We start from the raw sequence: 20,119 nt of genomic DNA on the forward strand, positions 1-20,119 counted from the left end.
ACTGAAGAGGACATCCTGCAATGAGAGAATTTATTTATTTATTTATTTATTTATTTATTTGTTTGTTTGTTTGTTTGATTTATTTATTTGATTTATTTGATTTATATGCCGCCCTTCTCCCGAAGGACTCAGGGCAGCTCACAACAATAAGAAACAGTACATACAAAAGTTAAAAGGCAAATTAAAGCAGAATATCCAATAAACAAAGTTAAATGTGGGAATACAAATTCAGATTTAAGGTTTAAGAATTTAAAAAGCTACAAAATCAGTTTAAAGTCAACCCAGGCCGCCCGTTGGAAAAGCCAGGTCTTCAAGACCCAGCGGAAGGTTCGGAGGTCGGGGATTATCCGGAGCTCCAGAGGTAATGTATTCCAGAGGGTAGGGCATCCCACAGAGAAGGCTCTCCCCCTAGGGGTCACCAGTCGACATTGTCTAGCCAAATTGAAAGGGGATTAGTAACAGTCCTCTCAACCATCTCTTCCCCCCGCCAGGAGGTCCCTTTGGCTTCTCGTTGAACTGTTTTACTAATCTGTCAGCTTTTACATCCCAGCTCTTAACCCAGGTAGCCTTGGACAAAGAGTACTGTTTCCAATGGACCAGGTATTGCAACCACCCAAGTGCAATCTGGAGTCCAGTATTTTTTTAACCTCATAATTAGTCTCTCCCTGCACCACAACAGGCTTTGGGGCTGCCCTATCCCTCAGTCCCAGCTGGGAACCAACTGCTTCAACAAGCTGCTGGTGCACTTTCCCTAGCAGGCATGGGAGTCTAAGATGAACCCTTAATGGGTTAATTACTTTCACTATTGGGAATGACCCTAAGAATTTAGGTCCAAGGTTTTTGCACAGCAATCTTAGCTTGAGATACTTTGTTGACAGGTATAAACTGTCTCCAACTCGGAAGGGGAGCGGTGCTTGTCAGCTTGATTTTTGTACGACTTTGCCACTTCTATCAGAGCTCACTTTGTATTTTCCCATCCCTGTTTTAGCGATTCCATCCATTCAGCCAGGGACATAGATGAGATCGACTCTCGGCGCAGGTCAGCCATGGGGACAAACTCCATACTGCTGGTGACCTGGAAAGGGGTCAGTCCAGTGCTACTATGCACCGTGTTGTTGTAGGCCACCTCTGCGAAGGACAGCAAGTCCGCCCAACTGGATTGCTGGTAGTCCACATTAAGTACTGCTCTACCATGGTGTTTGCTTGTTTAGCCACCCCATTTGTACACAGATGAAAAGCTGAGCTAAGCCCCTGGGCAGACCCTATAGAGTAGACCTCAAGAACTGTCTCCAGAACTTTGCGGTGAATTGGACTCCTCAGTCGGAGATGATCTATGGGACATGCTGTGTAGCCTGTACATTTGCTTTATAAACATCTTAGCTAACTTTCTAGCTGAGGGTAATCCTGAGAAGGCAGGTGAAGTGGGCTTGCTTCGAGCATAGGTCAATCATCGTCCAAATGACTGTGTTTCCTCTGCTATCTGGGAGTTAGATTATAAAGTCAATGGCAATTTCCTCCCAGGACTGGCGTGGGTCTGCCACTTGCTGGAGGAACCCAGGGGCTTCCCCAATGTCTTCTTCATGGTGGTGCAGCTTTTGACATAGTCCTCCACATCTGCCTTCATCTTTGGCCACCAGAACTGTCTCCTAGCTAGACGCAGGGATTTTAGAAATCCAAACTGGCCAGCTAGCCTGGAGTTGTGGCTGTGCTGTAGGACTTGAAGCCTCAGAATGGCATGGACGTATAGCTTGGACCCTTTCCAGGCTAGTCCATCCTTTAGGGTCAGGGCGCCCCTGTTGTCGCTAAACCATGGATCAGCAGGGAGCGCCGACCTCAGTGCCGTCATCATTTAGTCCCCCCTGGGGTCATCCCAGCATCCAGCTTGGCCCCTGGTGGTGACTTGAGCCACTGGGAATCATGAGGGAAGCCAAGAGAGAGGTCATGATGGCGTGAATGACCTCCTGCCAGCGGCTGTTAAACTGTGGCTTTCTTGACAAGACATCTGTGATCAGGTTCTTTCCCCCCGGGATGTATTTAGCTTGAAGTTGAATCACTTGAAGTATTGTGCCCAGTGGACCTGCTTGGGAGAGAGCTTCCGGAAAGTCTTTAGCTGCACTGGCCGCGTATGGGCCACAACACTCCACTGGAGAGGATCCTCCTGAACTAGTGGCCAGGACACTTGTCCGTTGGGTCAGGTGCCCTGCCGGAGCTCAACCTCTGGCGCCACTGCTTCAGCCACTACAGTGACCAAGGGGAAGCAAATACTCCCGGAGCTGTCTTTGGTTGTTCCCACGATAGCCACGGTCCTGCCGGTATCAGAGGACTTCTCCTCTGTCATATTGGCATATCTGGGGAAACCTGACTCTAAAGCTCCTTGGGTTTCCCTCTAGTTAAAAATACATTTTCCCTCCTCCTGCCCATGAAGACCATCACATGGCCCAATCAGGTTACAACTCAAAGTTTATCTGGACCCACGTCCTGCCTTCTCACACTGGTGGGAACATCCTTGATTCTCAGAGGGAAAAAAAATATTTTGGTTTCAAAGCCCTTGTTATCTCTTCTTTCTTCCTCACAGAAGCAGAGATGGGCAGGAGGCCTGAGAGCACACAGTGCCCAAGCATGGCGCTCTCCCGAGGGCCATCCACTCACCTTCCCCTCCGCCTCGGGCCCCACATCCAGCCTGTGACTGAGGGACGCACCAATTCCGGGCTAGGCTGGCCAGTGGCTGGGCAAGCCAAAGACCTGCTGGCCAGTGGGGAGGCAGGGCATCACAACACAGGTGGCCTGCAGGCTCTGCAGGAAAAGCGACTGACATCCAGGAGGCAAGAATGAATTGATGCCAATGCTGCTGTTGCCAGGGGCGAGTGGGGCACAGTTGCATTGTGGCTCCACATCGTAATGGGCTCCAGGAGAAAGAGGAGAACCCATCTCCCCCACTGTGAAATGTGCTAACCTTCACTGTGTTGTGCACAGTGCTGCGAGAGCAGTGGGCAGGCCATGGAGGTGGCAACAGCAAATGTACCACGATGAAGGTGGAATGCTACAAAGGCAAGTATAGGGGTGCTTCACTCCCATGCAGCCAGGGCAACTTCAGGGAAGACCCAGGGAGGACTCTGATTCCATCATCTCTTGAGTGCTTGCCTCTCTCCCCACTTAGCGGTGGGAAAAGCCAGCCATGCAAGGAGTGGCTGGGAGGTGAGGGACGGGGCGGGGCTAAATCCCACCACTGTGTGGGCCGAATACATTGGGTCGGCGGGCTGTATCCAGTCCTTGGGCTGTAGTTTAAGGACCCTTGCTTTACAGTATTCTTTGGGTGGTTTACAATGTTGAAGCATTATTTGCATATTGCCCCCAACAATCTGGGTTCTCATTCTACTGACTGCAGAAGGATGGAAGGCTGAGTCAACTTTGAGCCCCACCAAGATCAAACTCCAGACTCTTGGTAGAGTTTGTCTGCGATACTGAACTTTAACCACTGTGCCATCGGGGCTCATAAAATGAACTTGTGACTAGACTTTTTGATAATTAGAAGAAAAATACATAGTAGAAAAAGTGACCTTTTTGGTAATCATAGAGTAAGAGATAATTTTGTAATTATGTTTATATTTGCTGCACAAAAAATAGGAAGCTTTTGTCTTCACTTTTTATATTTTTTTCTGCACTTTTGCCTTTATTTTTCTCTTTGATTTCTTTACTCTGTATTAGTATTTCTGATACTCAGTTGTTTCCTCCAATGCAATATGTCCTTTCTATAAATTAAATATTGATAATTTTTATATAGCCACATTGTCCATCAATACATTATCTCCCTCTTGTATTTCAAATTTTTCTTTCTCTTTGCAGCTTATTAACCATTTCCTTGGTTTATTCACAAATTGAAAATGTCTTTGTTTTGTATAATTCAATTTAATTTCCAGTTCTCTTATGGTTAACATGGATAACTGTTATTATAAAATCTTAATTTGTGGACAGATTTATGTTCCCTAGTGAATTCTTTAACTCATATTTTTATTTGGTCCAAAATATTTTGGGTTTCCTCTTCCCTTTTCTTAAATTCAGAATTATAGTGTGTTGGCTAACTAGATCTGCCACACTCACAGCTGATTATCATCCCATTGATTGAAACACCTTTCTAATTTTCCCTTGAAATGAATTGCTAGGAATTCAACTAAAGATTGAAAAGCCAATCTATATTTATAAAAGCCAAATACCACTCACTCATCACAATATCTCCAGAACTGTAAAGCCTACAAACTTGAAACTTGGCACGTAAGTTCCTCTTGGCTTCTATGTGCTAGCTAAGAAAGGATTTTTCGAAATGACCATCACATTATTAGTATTTCTTATACAGTATTATATTAACACACTCTGATGCTAAGGAGTTAGATGTTCTACTCCTCCTCCCCACTTGAAAAGAACTCTGTTCCAACTGCCAGTTGCCTTATATTAAGACGCTCTGATGCTACTCCTTCACTAAACGGGTCATGGGCATGGTCAGCGCATGACTCATCTGGCCTGCGGGCTGGGAGTTTAGACATTCTACTTCCCCTCCCCACCTGAAAAGAACTCTGTTCCAACTGCCAGTTGCCTTATATTAACATGCTCTGATGCTAAGGAGTTGCACATTCTACATAAATTTTCAAGCGTTAACTGTCAATTTATCAAGCCCGATCACATAGTTTTGTAGTGAAGCACGGGTATACAGCTACTAGTATCATAATATAGGGAAATTATCTTAGCATGTAGAAGAGATCTAGAAGATATAACGGCAAGCTGCTTTTTAAAAAGATGAAATCTGGGAAATCTGGAGGAGGAGGGTGGTCAGAAGCCATCTCCCCTTCCAAAACACTATTATATCATTGAAGCCATCTCCACACCCTCATTAGACATTCATTGTGAGTTGTGAAGTCGTGTCTGACCCATTGTGACTTCATGGATAACATTCCTCCAGGCCTTCCTGTCCTCTACCATCCTCTGGAGTCCATTTAAGCTCACTCCAACAGCCACCTCATTCTGTGTTATCCCGTTCTTCTTTTGCCCTCAATCTTTTCCAGCATTAGGTTCTTGTCCAGTGAGTCCCTCCTTCTCATTAGGTGGCCAAAGTATTTGAGTTTCATCTTCAGGATCTGGCCTTCTAAAGGGCAGTCAGGGTTGATCTCCTCTAGGACTGACCAGTTTGATTGCCTTGCAGTCCAAGGGACTAGCAGGAGTCTTCTCTAGAACCATAGTTCAAAGGCCTCAATTCTTTGGTGCTCAGCCTTTCTTATGGTCCAACTTTCACAGCCATACATTGCAACTGGGAAAACCATCGCCTTGACCTTTGTAGAACAACCCAATACGAAAAAACAATAGGAGGATCAGGACTCCAGAGGGTGATTCCCCTGTAACATGCACACCAAAAGAGGAGGGGGGGGCAATAGAGAGGAAATGTATAGTAGGGAGGAGTCAACCAAAAAGCAAATCTTCAGTTTAAATAAGTGCAAAAGGAAACATAATAACTTTGTTATTCATACTCATCCTAACTTTGCCACTACACAGAGAGGATTTGCCTTTGACATCTGCTTATTGGCTAAACGATGCGGTCCAGATGTTTCAGCGGCCTCTGAGGTTTCCAGGGAGAGTTTCGCAAGGAGAGCAATCGGAGGCTGGGATCGAGTCCTCCAGCCGTTGCGTCTTTGCCAGTTCAAGCGCTAAAAAGAGCAACCCGGAAGCTACAGAGAGCGCCGATGGAGGGAAAAGAGAGAAAAAGAATCCTCCGCTGGACAAGGGCTATTTAAAACGCTGGGGAGGGGGCGGGGGGAGGGAATGGAGAGTTGAAAACGAGAGAGAAGCGAAAGAGTAGGAATAACAGGAGTTTATAAACTCGGAGAGTTTTCCACTCATCTCTGAACAAGCAGAAAGTTCCTGGCCCCAAACTATTATTTGTTGCAACAGTTAAAGGGGCAAGAAATAAGTTTTTTCTGGAGCCCTTGAATAAGCTATGAGTAAACTCCTCCTTTTAGTAGACAGCGGAACTCCGCCCTCCACTTGTTCCTGTTAGTTACTTTCGTTTTTCCTGGGGCTTCCGTATACTTCGTCTTGAGAGGTTGTCGTGAGTAATTTCTGATTACTTTTTAATTAGATATCAATGGCAGTTAGGATTTTACTGAATCGCTTCACTGCTTTCTGAGGTTGTCGGGAGTTTTGTCAGAAAAGTCAGTCTGGTGGTCCAGTGGTGTTTTGATAAGAAATCTCCCCACATCAATGAAGCAAAGGTGGGATACAGATCACTGTTATTGTGTCCTTCACAGTAACTTGTTCTGTCCAAATCAGAATGAACTTGCTGGAAGGTGTCAGTCAGTATGATCATCCATGCCTGATGCCTTTAGATCCATCTGCCAGTAATAGGACAAGAGGGCAAGTACAATAAAACCTTCCCCAAATGAAAAATGCCATTTAACTGGGTGGATCTGACGTGTTGCTCAGTTTAGAAAGAGACCTTTTGCATTGAAAAACGTTCTCCATATTCTGATTAACATTTTTCTCGCTGATATCTGTGGAGATTCTCAATCCTCCAGGTCATGGTTGTCCCAAAGGAGCTTTTCAAAAGGCATCTGGAGTATTTGGGGTTTTTTCCTTGAAAACATTTTGCTTCTCAAGCAAGAAGATTCTTTGGTTGTGGCTGAATGGTGAGGAAAGGAAGGATTTCTGTTAAGTAGGGTGAATGAGGACACAGAAGCCAGGTCATGAGTAACAACAGCTCTTTACTTCATGGTGTGAATCCAGCAACTGACCCAGGGAAACACTCCCTTTATATACCTTACAGTCCTGGCAATCAGCCAATCACCTGAGAGCAATAACATTCAAACTTTTCCGCCAAAGCTATATAAATAACAATTTCTATCCCTGAGAAAGCTGTTTTTACTACCTGTTCCCTGAACCCTTCTGGCAATCTTCTTCAGTTTTACTACAGGCAAATATCATCTCACAAAGTGAGATTAAGGAGAAGGAACAGAATCTGCCTCCTTGATGTTAAAACATTAACTTTTCCTCACTTGTTTGTTTGCAGGTAATTTAGCTGTGGCAACACTTCCAGCAAGAATGGCCAGTGGAACTGTAGTTCTCATCCCCTCTAATGGAGCAAACATAATCCAAATGGCCCCTGGATTGCCCAATGTTGCTCTTCAGGCATCTGGAGCAACTCCATATCCTCTGTATGGAGCTCAGCAATTTCAAATTCCCACCAGTGCTCCTCAACAAGTTCCACAAAAGGGTCCTTTGGAAAGATTCTTCAATGCTGAGCCCAAAGTGCTTGGGGTACGCATGCGTTGCTCTGTGCCTGTTTGAATCCCTTAAGGCTTTAGAGCTATGTAGAGACCTGAGAGCCCCATGTTGAAGTCCTGGAACTTAGCTTGGCTGTTGTCTGGTTCTGGAATATACTCCAGAAACCTCTGTTCTTCCTGGTAGTTTCATTTGTATTTCTACAAAACATTCTGACTCAGATATGCATTCTTTTTGCTTTGCTCTTTAACTGAGAAAGTGGAGCTCAGCCAAGGTTTCAGCCAGATTTCTTTTTCTCCCTTCCCTCTGAGAAGTGCAATTGTTGGGCATTTCTCCAGAAGAACCTGGTCATGGATTGGCTCAAGCCCAAGCTGGTTGAAGTCACTTTGTGCTTATGACCATGATTAACTTCCTCCTGCAGAGGAGTCTGTAGTGAGAGGTGATATTTTTCTCTCAAAGGCCCATCATGATATTCTTACAGATCTTCTCCCTGGCAAAAGCAGTCCCATTGAGGGTCAAACTAGATCATAATCTGGAATAAATGTCCGGTACATAGTGACAACAGTGTCTCAATCTCTCCCTTCTCCCCATTTGGATTTTTCACCATAAGAAACCAGGCCTTGGGTCATCACCTTCACTGCAAGCTTAGAAGCCCCAATCCCTTTGAAGGATCTTTCAAAGATGGATATAAAGTGATGCCTTTCCTGGGGTGCTAACAAATTAAAATGTTTTTCTCAGATTCAGCAAATGAAGTTGTCTCATTTTGTGTGTTTTCCTTCCGCAGGCTGTCCAGATATTGATTGGGCTGATCCACATTGGCTTTGGAGCTCTCTCGCTTTCTTCAATCTTTTATTCATACTCTTTTTTCCCCCTTTCTTCAGTTGGAGGTTATCCCTTTTGGGGAGGGATATTTGTAAGTATGTGCAAATTTTTGTTGAGTCATGCACCATTGTAATAATGACTAATGGATTTTTATAAAAGTCTTGTTTGCATTGGAGCCTATCTGGCTTCTCATGGGCGCCAGATTTTTCTGACATTTTTCCCCTTTTATTTCCAGTGAACTACAATCATTTGTTTTTCTTTTTCGTTTTCCATAGTTTATTTCTTCTGGATCACTTTGTGTAGCAGCTGCAAACAATTCGAATCGTAGTTTGGTGAGAAACCTATGTAGCATTTCAATTTATTTTATGCTGTTTCTTTGTAAGCCCTCAGGACCTTTTACTGTGTCAATTCTCTTCAGATACTGTCCAGTTTTAAATCAACATTTAGGAAAGAAAAGCAAACTCAAAAGTGCCCCCCCCACCCCATCTTCCTTCTTTGATCAACTTTTGCTTCCAAGTCCTGCTTCCATTGAAAGTTCTATGTCAACAGTAGAGAATGTTCAACCATCCAGAATTTGAGCCTCCCCTGGTCCCCATTTTGCAATGGAAATTACAGAAGCCTGAGAGAGTCAATGACCACAATGTGGGTGCTTGTTCTACCAGAGCTTCCTTAATTGCTACTAGTAATGGTGAGCCTCAGTGGCACAGTGGTTAGAATGCAGTACTGCAGGCTAGTTCTGACTGGCAGCTGCCTGCAATTTGGCACATCAAATCTCACCAGGCTCAAGGCTGACTCATCCTTCCAAGGTGGGTAAAATGAGGACCCAGATTGTTGGGGCAATAGGCTGATTCTGTAAACCAGTTAGAAAGGGCTGTAAAGCACTGTGAAGTGGTATATAAGTCTAAGTGCTATAACTATTGCGAGTCCTGAGCAGAGGTGTCTTCTTGCATGCTCTAGTCTTGAAGCAAACTTCCAACATCATCATCATTATTATTATTCCTCCCCCTCCTCCTCCTCCTCCTCTTCCTCCTTGACAGAGGGTCCAGTTTCAGAAGTATTCCTACATGAAAGCAACATTAGAAAAAAGCCCAGCATGTTAGGAGTAAAAGTGTGGAACTAGAGTGGGAATCATTGTGGGAATCAAAGGGAAAAGAGAGCTGATGGTAGCCCTCCTGCAAAGAGCTTGTATTTTTCTCCTCTGTTTCTCTTTGATTTAAAGAGAGTTCATGGCAACATATAAATGTTTTTGTCTTGTAAAGGAACACAGTGTGGATTCAATAAAAGAAAAAGGACCATCTTAATAGCAAAACACTACATTCCTGACGGGAGAATTTCTTTGTCACTGTTTTTACCATAGTTGGGGCTAATTGTTTTTATGTTTTGCAGAAACCTATGATGTAATACAGTGACACTATAACTGTATTTTCTCTCTTTCTGGTGTATTGCTGTTTCAGGTAAAATCTAGTGTAGGACTGAACATCACAAGTGCTGTAATGGCATTAATTGGTATCATCCTGTACCTATGTGAGCTGAGCCTCAGTAGTGCTTTTTGGGGATATCAGAATCGATATGACACTGACAGTTTAAGTGTAAGTAAAACAATCTGGTCTTGAATTTTGGCTTCATGTGCAGAATTCTGAAGGAGATTATATATAAAGGAGGGATATCCCAAACCCTTTGAGTTTTGTTTGAAAATCTTTTCTTCAATAGGTCTAAGTCACAAAAACATGAGTGCTATTTCATTTGAATGCTTTTTTAAATATATTTGTTAAATCAGGGGAATCAATCTTCTGGTCATTGAGGTGCAAAGTGAGTAGGACTTTGTAGATTTCTTCTTCTCCAGTTTATTTGGTGGGGAGGGGGATAGAATTTTTTAAAAAATAAATGTGTCTATATGTTTTTTAGATGTATTGTTTGATTTTGTCTCTGTACAGTGTAAAAAATTGGTTGTTTTACAGTAGGGCTTATGTAGTGAAAAACAAAGGAGTGCTTGAGAATTCTATATAGAATAGAATACAGCTGTAAATGTTGAAATCTATACCAGGTTTTCCTGCCACCTCCACATCCTCATCCCTTCTGGGCATTTGCCACCCAGTTTTAGAAAACAGAAATTTAGGTAAATTCTGAAGTGTGGACAGTTTAGAACCACACCGATACCTGGGATAAATGGCTTGAATTTTCAGTATTTAGTAGGGTGCTGTCCTTTGCTTCAGAGGTGGGATTCACATAATTTACCTACTGTTTCACCCAGCACCGAAAATGTGATCTCCCCTCTCCTCCATCATCCCAAAGGTGCTTTTTCAAGTGGCAACTGGACTTTGTTTTTCTGTTAAGATATTTTGCTTCTCATCCAAGAAACTTCTTCAGCTTTGACTAGATGGTGGCCTCAACAACTCTCTAAAAGGATAAAAATGACCAGCTGTCTGCAAGGAGTATAAATCCTTCCATTCCCCACCATCCAGTCAGAGCTGAAGAAGCTTCTTGGATGAGAAGTGAAACTTCTCCACAGGAAAACAAGCAAGTCCAGTTGTCTCTTGAAAAAGCACCTTTGGGACAACCATGGCCTGGATGACTGAGAATCTCCCTAGACCCTCTCCTCCATTACTTCTCTCCAGGCAGCAGGAAAACAGGCCCTCCTATTGGGAAATGGAGGGCAAGCAAATTACATCTATTTATTTCAACAGTGAGAATACTTCCCTTTAGAATATTGCAAAACATAAGAGATGCTAATGTTCCCTGATGCATTTTTCTCAGATCACAAAGGCTATACAGGTAGTCTTTACAATTAATTTACAATTATTCAATTTGCAATTGTATATTTAGTATCAATAGCACTCAAAAAAAATTATGACCTCTCCTTGCATTTATGACTGTTGCAGTGTCCCCACAGTCACCTCATTAAAATTGGGGGGGAGGCGGGGTTGGCTACTAGCAATTTATTTAGGACAGTTGCAGCATCCCCTTACAGGCAGTCTTCAACTGAATGAACAATGATTCATTTAGTGACCATTCAGAGTTTCAGTGGCACTCAAAGCTATGACCACTCCTTGCTTTTATGACCTTAGCAGCATCCCCACAGTCACATGAGCAATTTATTTAGGACAGTTGCAGCATCCCCTTTGCGACTTTCCCAGCCAGCTTCTGATCAGCAAAGGCAGTGGAGGGTGGGGAAGGTGGATTCACTTAACAACCATATCATTCTCTTAACTGCAGTGATTTGCTTAACAACAGTGGCAGAAAAGGTAAAATTATGCAACGACTCACTTAACAATCTGTTTGTTTAGCAGTGGAAAATATGGTCCCAATTGTGGTTGTAAGTCGAGGTTTACCTGTCAATGTCTCTGTTTTTCCCAATACAGTTGTTCCCCCCAGTGTTTCCTAAGGAAGCAGCTGGGAGTCCCTTTTAATGGTGTAGCACATTCAATAAAATAAAATACATACCATTACATTAATTTCTCTTTCCACATGTCTTCCTACTCTACAGAGTGTCAGTTTTGGCCTTTCCTGTGTGTTGCTCTTGTTCAGCCTGCTGGAATTCTGCATTGCTGTTTCACTGGCTCATTTCGGCTGCCAGGCAACTTGCTGTAGGGATGACCAGGTAAATATTTGATACTCTGATAATAGCTTTAGCAGTTGTTATTGTTAAAAAATGTAAAGAAGATTGTCTGTTTTTCTTCTTTATATCTGCACTCCACCTAACCTGAGTGTTCTGACCTGGCTCCCAAACACGACAAGCGTGCTGTGTTTAACTAAATGTTCCCTTTATTTGGAGCACCAGCAGCCCCGGCAAAGAGTCTCTGTCTCCCTCACAGCAGGCTAACAAAGTCTCTAAGTGCCTGTGAAAAGCGAACCTGACTCCCCTTCCCCCTAAAATGGTCCCAATACACCAGGAATCTCTCTCTCTCCCCACACTCGTAAAGGAAGTCCTGCAAGATTTACTCGCTCTTTTCCAGCAGCTGAGACACACACACACACACACACACACATGGTCAGAAGGCGCGCCCGACCCTCAGTACCGCAGATTCCAATAAAGAATTCTGATAAGCTCCAGACAGGATTCAGAAGTTCAGAAGACTATCAGTGGCTGACCCACAGGGAGACAAATAATTGTCTGCCACAACTATTCATCTCTGCCTCCTGCCTTTTATCACCAGAGTTAGGGTGGGGCTTAGGACTGAGGACCGACTCATAGCTTCCCACTGCTCTCCTCTGCCTCCTGCGCATCCATGCGTTAGGCACTGGACCCAGATGTTCCTCCTCTTCCTCATCAGCCATCTCCGGACCTGTGGGTTGTTGACTCTCCATCTGAGGGCTGATGGACAGCCCGGGCTCCGCCTCTTGTCTCTATCTCTGACAGCTTAAATGCTCAGACCTTAAACCCTGTGCCTGTTAATTTATAGTTTTAAAGCATTCTCTATCAGGACTTTGAACTATCAAGGATTTCAGCCTGTTGGTGAGACTGCCAGCATCACAGTTAAAAACACACAACTGGAGAATCTATTCCTCCCACCTAGAGTAATAGATGCGTCCCTGAGTATATTTTGTATTGACTATTCTTTTCTATTACAGCCAACGGTGCTTTTTGTGCCTTACCAAGTCATCGGAGGTAGAGAAATGGCAACTGAACCAAATCCTTCTCCTTCTCCACCAGCTTATGATAACGTGGTTACCAAATCTCAGTAAAACAAGAACACCAGGAAGGAAATGTGAGAAGTGTTGCAACAGAGGTTTTAGGAGAAGCAATCCCATGACCATGAGGAGGCTGCTACGTGTGAGGATTGGACATGAGTCACTTTTTTCAAGTCTGTTGTAACTTTGGATGATCACTAAATGACCAGTTGTAAGTTGAGAACTACCTGTAATAGTGGTTGCATAATCACTGTGATCCCAAAACAGAAGAAGTTTGCATATAACTACAGTACTCCATATTGTTAGGGTGCTTAAGCTGATAAAAAACACAGATTCCATGCAAATTGCCATTTATTTGTTTTTTACTATCATCAGGGTGTTTCAGGTATTCTTGGAGTTGAAGTCTATAGTTCCTAAAGGTTCCAGAGTTGCCCATATCCCTGGTACTGTATATGCTCCAAGAGACTCAATTGGAATGTAGAGAAGATTCGTTGCTTCCTTGTCCATAATTACATGGTGAAAATTTTGACTCCTGCAATGATTTTACAGGTGTACAAAATGTACATTTGCACAGTTTTTGAGGTTTCAATTGATAGGCAGTATCCTGCATATAATCTAGCTCAGTTGAATTGATGTCACTCTTAACTTCCTTTCTTGGATGAATCTGCATAAAGATGGGAAGTTGAACAATTAGCCTTGTGCGGCCGGAACAATCTTGAACTGAATACACTCAAAATTGTAGAAATGATAGTAGATTTTAGGAGAAGCCCTCCAATTCTACCACCTCTTACAATACTAGACAACATAGCATGTTTCCCCAAGAATAAGACCTTGTCTTATTTTCTCCGAAATAAGCACTAGGCCATATTTTGGGGGGAAGTCTTAATTCTCCACCCATATGAGGCAGAGGGGTGAGCTGCCCCACGTGCCCTGCACCGGCTTACTGAAGGGTCACAGCAGTCCGTCCCATCCACACATACAGCTGACTCAGGCTGCTCTGACCGCCACCTCCAGCAAGTGTGGCCTCTTCTACAGCTGATTGCAGCCTGGTGCGTCCCACAGACATACCGAAAGGTATTTTTACCTTATATATTGTATCTTATACAATATATATCATTAATTATATTAATGACATTGTTTTATTTAGTATCCTAGTATGATTTGTGTTGATTTCTTATTTAGTAACCTATGACTAACACCAAGTGTTGTATCTTATGATTTATAATGAATGTATTTTATGATTATGATCATGATTTTTCACTTCTTGCTTTTATGTATACTGAGAGCTTATGCTCCGGAGACAAATTCCTTGTGTGTCTAATCACACTTGGCCAATAAAAAATTCTATTCTATTCTGTTGTTCTGTGCTGTGCTGTTTTGTTCTATTCCTAATCCTACTGGATTCCCACCCAGTGGTGGGATTCTACCAGTTTGCACCGATTCGGTAGAACCAGTTGTTAAGTAGTTCGGAGAACCTTGTTAAGTAGTTAAGCAGTTCAGAGAACCGGTTGTTAGAATAAATCTCCCCCTCACACACACACACTTTACAGGGTTAATCCTGTAATGAATTACAACATTCTGGTGTTTCCTAGCCTAATCTTTATTGCCCTTTTTACAGAAACAGCCCCTCCGTTAACCCTTATTACATTCTTGGCAGTACGCCTAGACTTGCTATCGCTTAAAGGTTGTAAATGTGATGGTTGTTTTTCCATCACTGGTGAGGACTGCCTGCCGCTTGAGTGCTGGAAGGCAATCTACCTCACCTTGAGCACAAGGAAATTGCTTAAGGAGAGAATGAGCACATCCGCACAACCAGTGGTGGGTTTCAAATTTTTTTACTACTGGCTCTGTGGGTGTGGCTTGGTGGGTGTGGCTTGGTGTGCGTGGCAGGGGAAGGATATTGTAAAATCTCCATTCTTTCCCCACTCTTTTTTTACTGCAAAATCCCCATTTCCTCCCAATCAGCTGGGACTTGGGAGGCAGAGAATAGATGGGGGTGGGGCCAGTCAGAATTTTTACTACCGGTTCTCTGAACTATTCAAAATTTCCACTACCGGTTCTCCAGAACTGGTCAGAACCTGCTGAAACCCACCTCTGCACACAACCTCCTGACTTTGCCTCAAAGCCTTCTTGAAACCATTCTTTAAGGACTCATCTGCGTGATAGAGCCTCCCTCTCATTTCCAGGCCATAGCTGAGGGCAGCTACCATTGGCTTTCTCTGATTCAATGTGGAAATCATGTTTTTTTTTTTTATTTGATTTATATGCCGCCCTTCTCTGGAGACTCAGGGCGGCTTACAATACGTTAAGCAATAGCCTTCATACTTTTGTATATTTTTACAAAGTCAATTTATTGCCCCCACAACTGGGTCCTCAATTTACCTACCTTAGAAAGGATGGAAGGCTGAGTCAACCTTGAGCCTGGCAAGATTTGAATTTACTAATTGCAGACAGCTGGAGTTAAATTACAATGCATTAGTCTGCTGAGCTATCCAGGCTCCCTTATCACTCCCTTTTTATATGCACAATTTGCATTGCTTCACTGATAGGATGGCTGCTGACTTCCCTCCATGGGCATCTGCGGTTGTGATTGGTAGACAGACATGATCCCAGAAGAAGAGCAGCGACACCAGGACTGCAGAAAAGCAAAAAACAGCTGTTGTGTAGCTAGTGATAGGTCAAACTCTCTCTACAATGACCTTTCTGTCAGCCCTGGATAGGGGAAAAAAGGCCCAATAGGCAAGTCACCCAGTGAGGCATTCCTTATGGTCAGGTTTCTGCTCAGTGGTCTTTCTGTTAGAGTCAGAAAAAATAGTAGAGCCGGACCTCTGTAGACACAGCACTCCATGAAAGGATTTGCCTGTTGGGCCATTGGTTTTTGCAATGGAGGGACAGGCTGGATATTCCAAGACCACTAAGGTTGAACGATAGCTAAATCAGCCACTCCAGCCCTCTTTCAGAACCCTCCTCCTCCTCCTCGCACCCACATTAGAGGGAACAATTGAGAATTGTTCCTTGCAATACACTGTTAGGGCAGCTCCAAGGAGAGAGCAGCTATGCACAGGGAACAAATCTTATCGGAGTACCTTTGAACCATCTCCCTAACTGGAGGAAAGGATGTGAAACATGCTCAGGATAGGTCCCTATGAAGTAAGCTGGTTCAGTTGCACAGCTTGAATGACAGTGAAAACTATGACCCTCTTACCACCTATGTTAATGTTACCTTCCATTGATAGCTTCTAATGCAGGGACAAATCACATCTGGGCATTTATCCACAGTAAAATATCAATTGCGGCTTCTAAAATGAAAATGAAATTGATTTTTAAAAAATGTGTTGTTATTGTTAAAAAGGCTGATACCTTTTGAGTTTGCCAAGTCCCGTGAGATTTCAGTGGTCTCATGTGATCTCACAAGTTTTCAGTTTGCCTGCATGATTATTTTTTTTTCATTAATTTGTAAATTAGCATTAACAATAGTATTTAGACTTATATACTATCCTTTAGTGTTTTACAGTATTCCTTTGGGTGGTTTATAATATTGAAACATTATTTGCATATTGCCCCCAATAATCTGGGTCCTCATTCTACTGACCCCTAGAAGAATGGAAGGCTGAGTCAACCTTGAGCCCCACCAGGATCAAACTCCAGACTGGGTAGAGTTTGTCTGTGTACTGAACTTTAATCACTGTGCCACCAGGGCTCCTAAAATGAACTTGTGACTACAGTTTTTGATAATTAGAAGAAAAATAGATAGTAGAAAAAAGTGAGCTTTTTTGTAATCAGAGTAAGAGATAATTTTGTAATTATGTTTATATTTGCTGCACAGAAATTAAGAAGCTTTTGTCTTCTCTTTTTATCTTTTCTTTCTGCACTTTTGCCTTTACCTTTCTCTTTGATTTCTTTACTCTGTATTAGTATTTCTGATACTCAGTTGTTTCCTCCAATGCAATAATATATCCTTTCTATAAATTAAATATTGATAATTTTTATATAGCCACATTGTCCATCAATACATTATCTCCCTCTTGTATTTCAAATTTTTCTTTCTCTTTGCACCTTATTAGATAACCATTCACAAATTGAAAATATTTGTGTTTGCATAATTCAATTTAATTTCCAGCTCGCTTATTTTTTTTTTTTTAAATTTGATTTATATGCCGCCCTTCTCCGAAAACTCAGGGCGGCTTACAATGTGCTCAGCAATAGCTGAGCTTATGGTTAACATGGATAACTTTTACTATAAAATATTAATTTCTTGATAGATTTATGTTCCCTAGTGAATTCTTTAATTCATATTTTTATTTAGTCCAAAACATTTTGGGTTTCCTCCTGCTTTTTTTAAATTCAGAATTATAGTCTGTCTCTGTCAGCTAACTGGACCTGCCACATTCACAGCTGATTATCATCCCATTGATTAAAACACCTGTCTAATTTCCTCTTGAAATGAACTGCTAGGAATTCATTTAAAGACTGAAAAAACCAATATAGGGAAATTGTCTTGGCATCTAGAAGAGACCTAGAAGAGATAACATCTTAAAAAGATGCCTTCTAGGAATAGCGTAGCTCATGGAGGGGGAGGGAGGTCACAAGCCGTCTCCCCCTCTAAAACACTTATTAAAGTATTGAAGCGACCTGCTCTCCACACCCCTATAGACGTTCGTAGAACAGCCAATACAAAACAGCAATAGGAGGATCAAGACTCCAGAGGGCGCTCACGTGTTAACATGCACACCGAAAGAAGTGGGGGGGTCTCTCCAATAGATAGGAAATGTATCGTAAGGAGGAGTCAACCAAAAAGCAAATTTTTGCTTTTTTGCTTTCAGTTTAAGTGCAAAAGGAAACATAATAGATTTACCCATCCTAACTTTGCCTCTACACAGAGAGGATTTCCCTTTGGCATCTGCTTATTGGCTAAACGATGCGGTCCAGATGTTTCAGTGGCCTCTGAGGTTTCCAGGGAGAGTTTCGCAGGGAGCGCAATCGGAGGCTGGGATTCAATCCCTCCAGCCTCCACGAAGTTTCGGCTTTGCCTGTTTAAGCGCTAAAAAGAGCAACCCGAAAGCTACAGAAAACGCCGGTGGGGGGAAAAAGAATCCTCCGCTGGACGAGGGCTACTTACAGAGCTCGGGGGAGGGAAGGGGAGGAATGGAGAGGCTGTGATCGCAGTACGCATCCCCTTCTTTTTATTTCTGGCGATTCCTGCAAAGATTGTGGAAAACTCCGAGGGGTTGAAAATGAGCCCCTCCAAGCGCGGGACTTGCGTACTTTGGGAGAAAGAGGGAAGCGAAAGAGACGCCGAGGGATGAGGTTGAGTTCAGTCATTCGTTTTAGTCTGGGAATAACAGGACTTTATAAACTTGGACAGTTTCCCTCTCATCTCTGAAGAAACAGAAGGTTCCTGGCTCCAAACTGTTATTTCTTCCAACAGTTAAAGGGGCAAGAAAAGTTTTTTTTCCTCGAGTCCTCGATTAAGCTCTGAGTAAATCCCTCCTTTTAGTAGACAGCGGAACTCCGCCCACCACTTTTTCCTGTTATCTTACTTTCGTTTTTCCTGAGGCTTCCGTGTGCTTCGTCTTGAGCGGTTGTCGTGAGTAGTTTCTCGTTAATTTTTAATTAGATGTCTAATTAAAAACCGTCTTATTAACCGTGCCTGCCGGTTCTCCCCTGCAGCCACCCACCCGTGACCCGCGGTTTTCTCAGCTACCGCAGGTCTTCTAGACGGGAGGATTTCAGGGGAGAATTAGCGGACAGGGAAGAGTTTGCCGTAAATCTTGCCGTGATAGAAGTGCCCAGAAAAGGCGCCGTGTAAACTTACAAAAATTCAACATTCCAAGTTCACCGTTCAAAGGTGGGTGGATGAGTCGATTTTAACTTTGACTTCCAATTAATACAGCTCAAGAAGGTAGTAGCTTCCTCTTAAAGTCTGTACAAATTCTAACCATGGGATTATTGGCCAAGTCAGAGTTTTAAAAATCCGGAGGGCTATTAGATGACGATGGCAGTTAGGACTTTACTGAATCGCTTCACTGCTTTCTGGTGTTGTCCGGAGTTTTGTCAGAAAACTCAGGCTGGTGGTCCAGTTGTGTTCTAATAAGAAACCTCCCCACATCAATGAAGTAAAGGTGGGATACAGATCCCGACTCTTGTGTCCTTCACAGTAACTTGTTCTGTCCTAATCGGTATGAACTTGCTTGAAGGTGGCAATCAGCATGATCATCTATGCCTGATGCCTTTAGATCCATCTGCCAATAACAGGACAGGAGGGCAAGTACAATAAAACTTTGCCCAAATGAAAAATGCCATTTAGCTGGGTGGATCTGAGGTGGTACTAAGATGAGAAAGACACTTTTTGAGTTGAAAAATCTAATATAAGCATGTTCTCCATGTTCTGATTAACCTTTTCTCCCTGATGGAGATTTCTCCTATGGAGATTTTCAATCCTCCAGGTCATGGTTGTCCCAAAGGTGCTTTTCAAAAGGCAACTGGAGGGTTTTTTGGGGTTTTTTTTTTTTTTTGCTTGAAAACGTTTTGCTTATCAAGCAAGAAACTTCTTTAGTTCTGGCTGAATGGTGGGGAAAGGAAGGATTTCTATCCCTGAGAAAGTTGTATGTTTTACTACCTGTTCCCTGAACCCTTCTGGCAATCTTCTTCAGTTTTAGTACAGGCAAATATTATCTCATAAAGTGAGATTAAGGAGAAGGACCAGAATCTGCCTCCTTGATGTTAAGGTATTAACTTTTCCTCACCTGTTTGTTTGCAGGTAATTTAGTTGTGGCAACACTTCCAGCAAGAATGGCCAGTGGAACCACATTTTTCATCCCCTCTAATGGAGCAAACATCATCCAAACAACCCCTGGATTGCCCAGTATTGCTGTTCAGGCATCTGGAGCAACTCCATATCTTCTCTATGGAGCTCAGCAACTTCCAATTCCCACCAGTGCTCCTCAACAAGTCCCACAAAACGGTCCTTTGGAGAGATTCCTCAAGGCTGAGCCCAAAGTGCTTGGGGTAAGCATGCGTTGCTTTGAAGTCCATTAAGATTTTATTGGCTATGTAAAGACTTGAGAACCCCATGTTGAAGTCCTGGAATTTGGCTTGGTTGTTGTCTGGTTCTGGAATATACTCCAGAAACCTTTGTTCTTCCTGGTAGTTTCATTTGTGTTTCTACAAAAAATTCTAATTTGGACATGCATTCTTTTGCTTTGCTCTTTAACTGAGAAAGTGGAGCTCAGCCAAGGTTTCAGCCAGATCTCTTTTTATCCAGTGGTGAAACATAAAATTAGTTGCTACCGGTTCTGTGGGCATGGCTTGGTGGTGGTAGAGTAATGTGACTGGGTGGGCGTGGCTAACTCTTTTTTTAACTTTTAAAAGCATTTTTTTACAACCTCTTCGGCCGAAGAAGTTGTAA

General features: G+C 42.9%; 2 protein-coding genes across 6 annotated transcripts in view; both read left to right on the forward strand.

Annotated features, from left to right (window-relative positions):
* Positions 1-5,613: 5,613 nt before the first annotated feature.
* LOC117667067 (membrane-spanning 4-domains subfamily A member 15-like) lies at positions 5,614-14,063 on the forward strand. Of its 3 annotated transcripts, none has more exons than XM_087881499.1 (7): positions 5,614-6,091; positions 7,049-7,296; positions 8,045-8,173; positions 8,358-8,414; positions 9,537-9,671; positions 11,567-11,680; positions 12,652-14,063. In XM_087881499.1, the coding sequence occupies exons 2-7, from the start codon at positions 7,081-7,083 to the stop codon at positions 12,763-12,765; spliced, it is 765 nt and encodes a 254-aa protein (XP_087737625.1). In that variant the 5' UTR covers positions 5,614-6,091; positions 7,049-7,080; the 3' UTR covers positions 12,766-14,063. The 3 variants fall into 3 exon arrangements, with proteins under 3 accessions (XP_087737625.1, XP_034276129.2, XP_034276130.2); XM_034420238.3 differs by having other exon boundaries at positions 5,973-6,085; XM_034420239.3 differs by having other exon boundaries at positions 6,067-6,254.
* The window catches only part of LOC117667068 (membrane-spanning 4-domains subfamily A member 15-like), a 31,243-nt gene continuing 17,194 nt past the window's right edge, over positions 6,071-20,119 (forward strand). Inside the window, exons 1-3 of one of the 3 annotated variants that reach the window (XM_087881506.1) lie at positions 17,509-18,298; positions 18,382-18,559; positions 19,472-19,719. In XM_087881506.1, the coding sequence (XP_087737632.1) occupies positions 19,504-19,719 (216 nt within the window). In that variant the 5' untranslated portion in view covers positions 17,509-18,298; positions 18,382-18,559; positions 19,472-19,503. Of the gene's footprint in view, positions 6,092-17,414; positions 18,299-18,381; positions 18,560-19,471; positions 19,720-20,119 lie in introns of those variants that run through there. The other 2 variants (XM_034420243.3, XM_034420242.3) reach the window with 2 other exon arrangements.

This window comes from Pantherophis guttatus, chromosome 1, assembly GCF_059756535.1.
Source record: "Pantherophis guttatus breed Tessera chromosome 1, ASM5975653v1, whole genome shotgun sequence".
Taxonomy (NCBI): Eukaryota; Metazoa; Chordata; class Lepidosauria; order Squamata; family Colubridae; genus Pantherophis; species Pantherophis guttatus.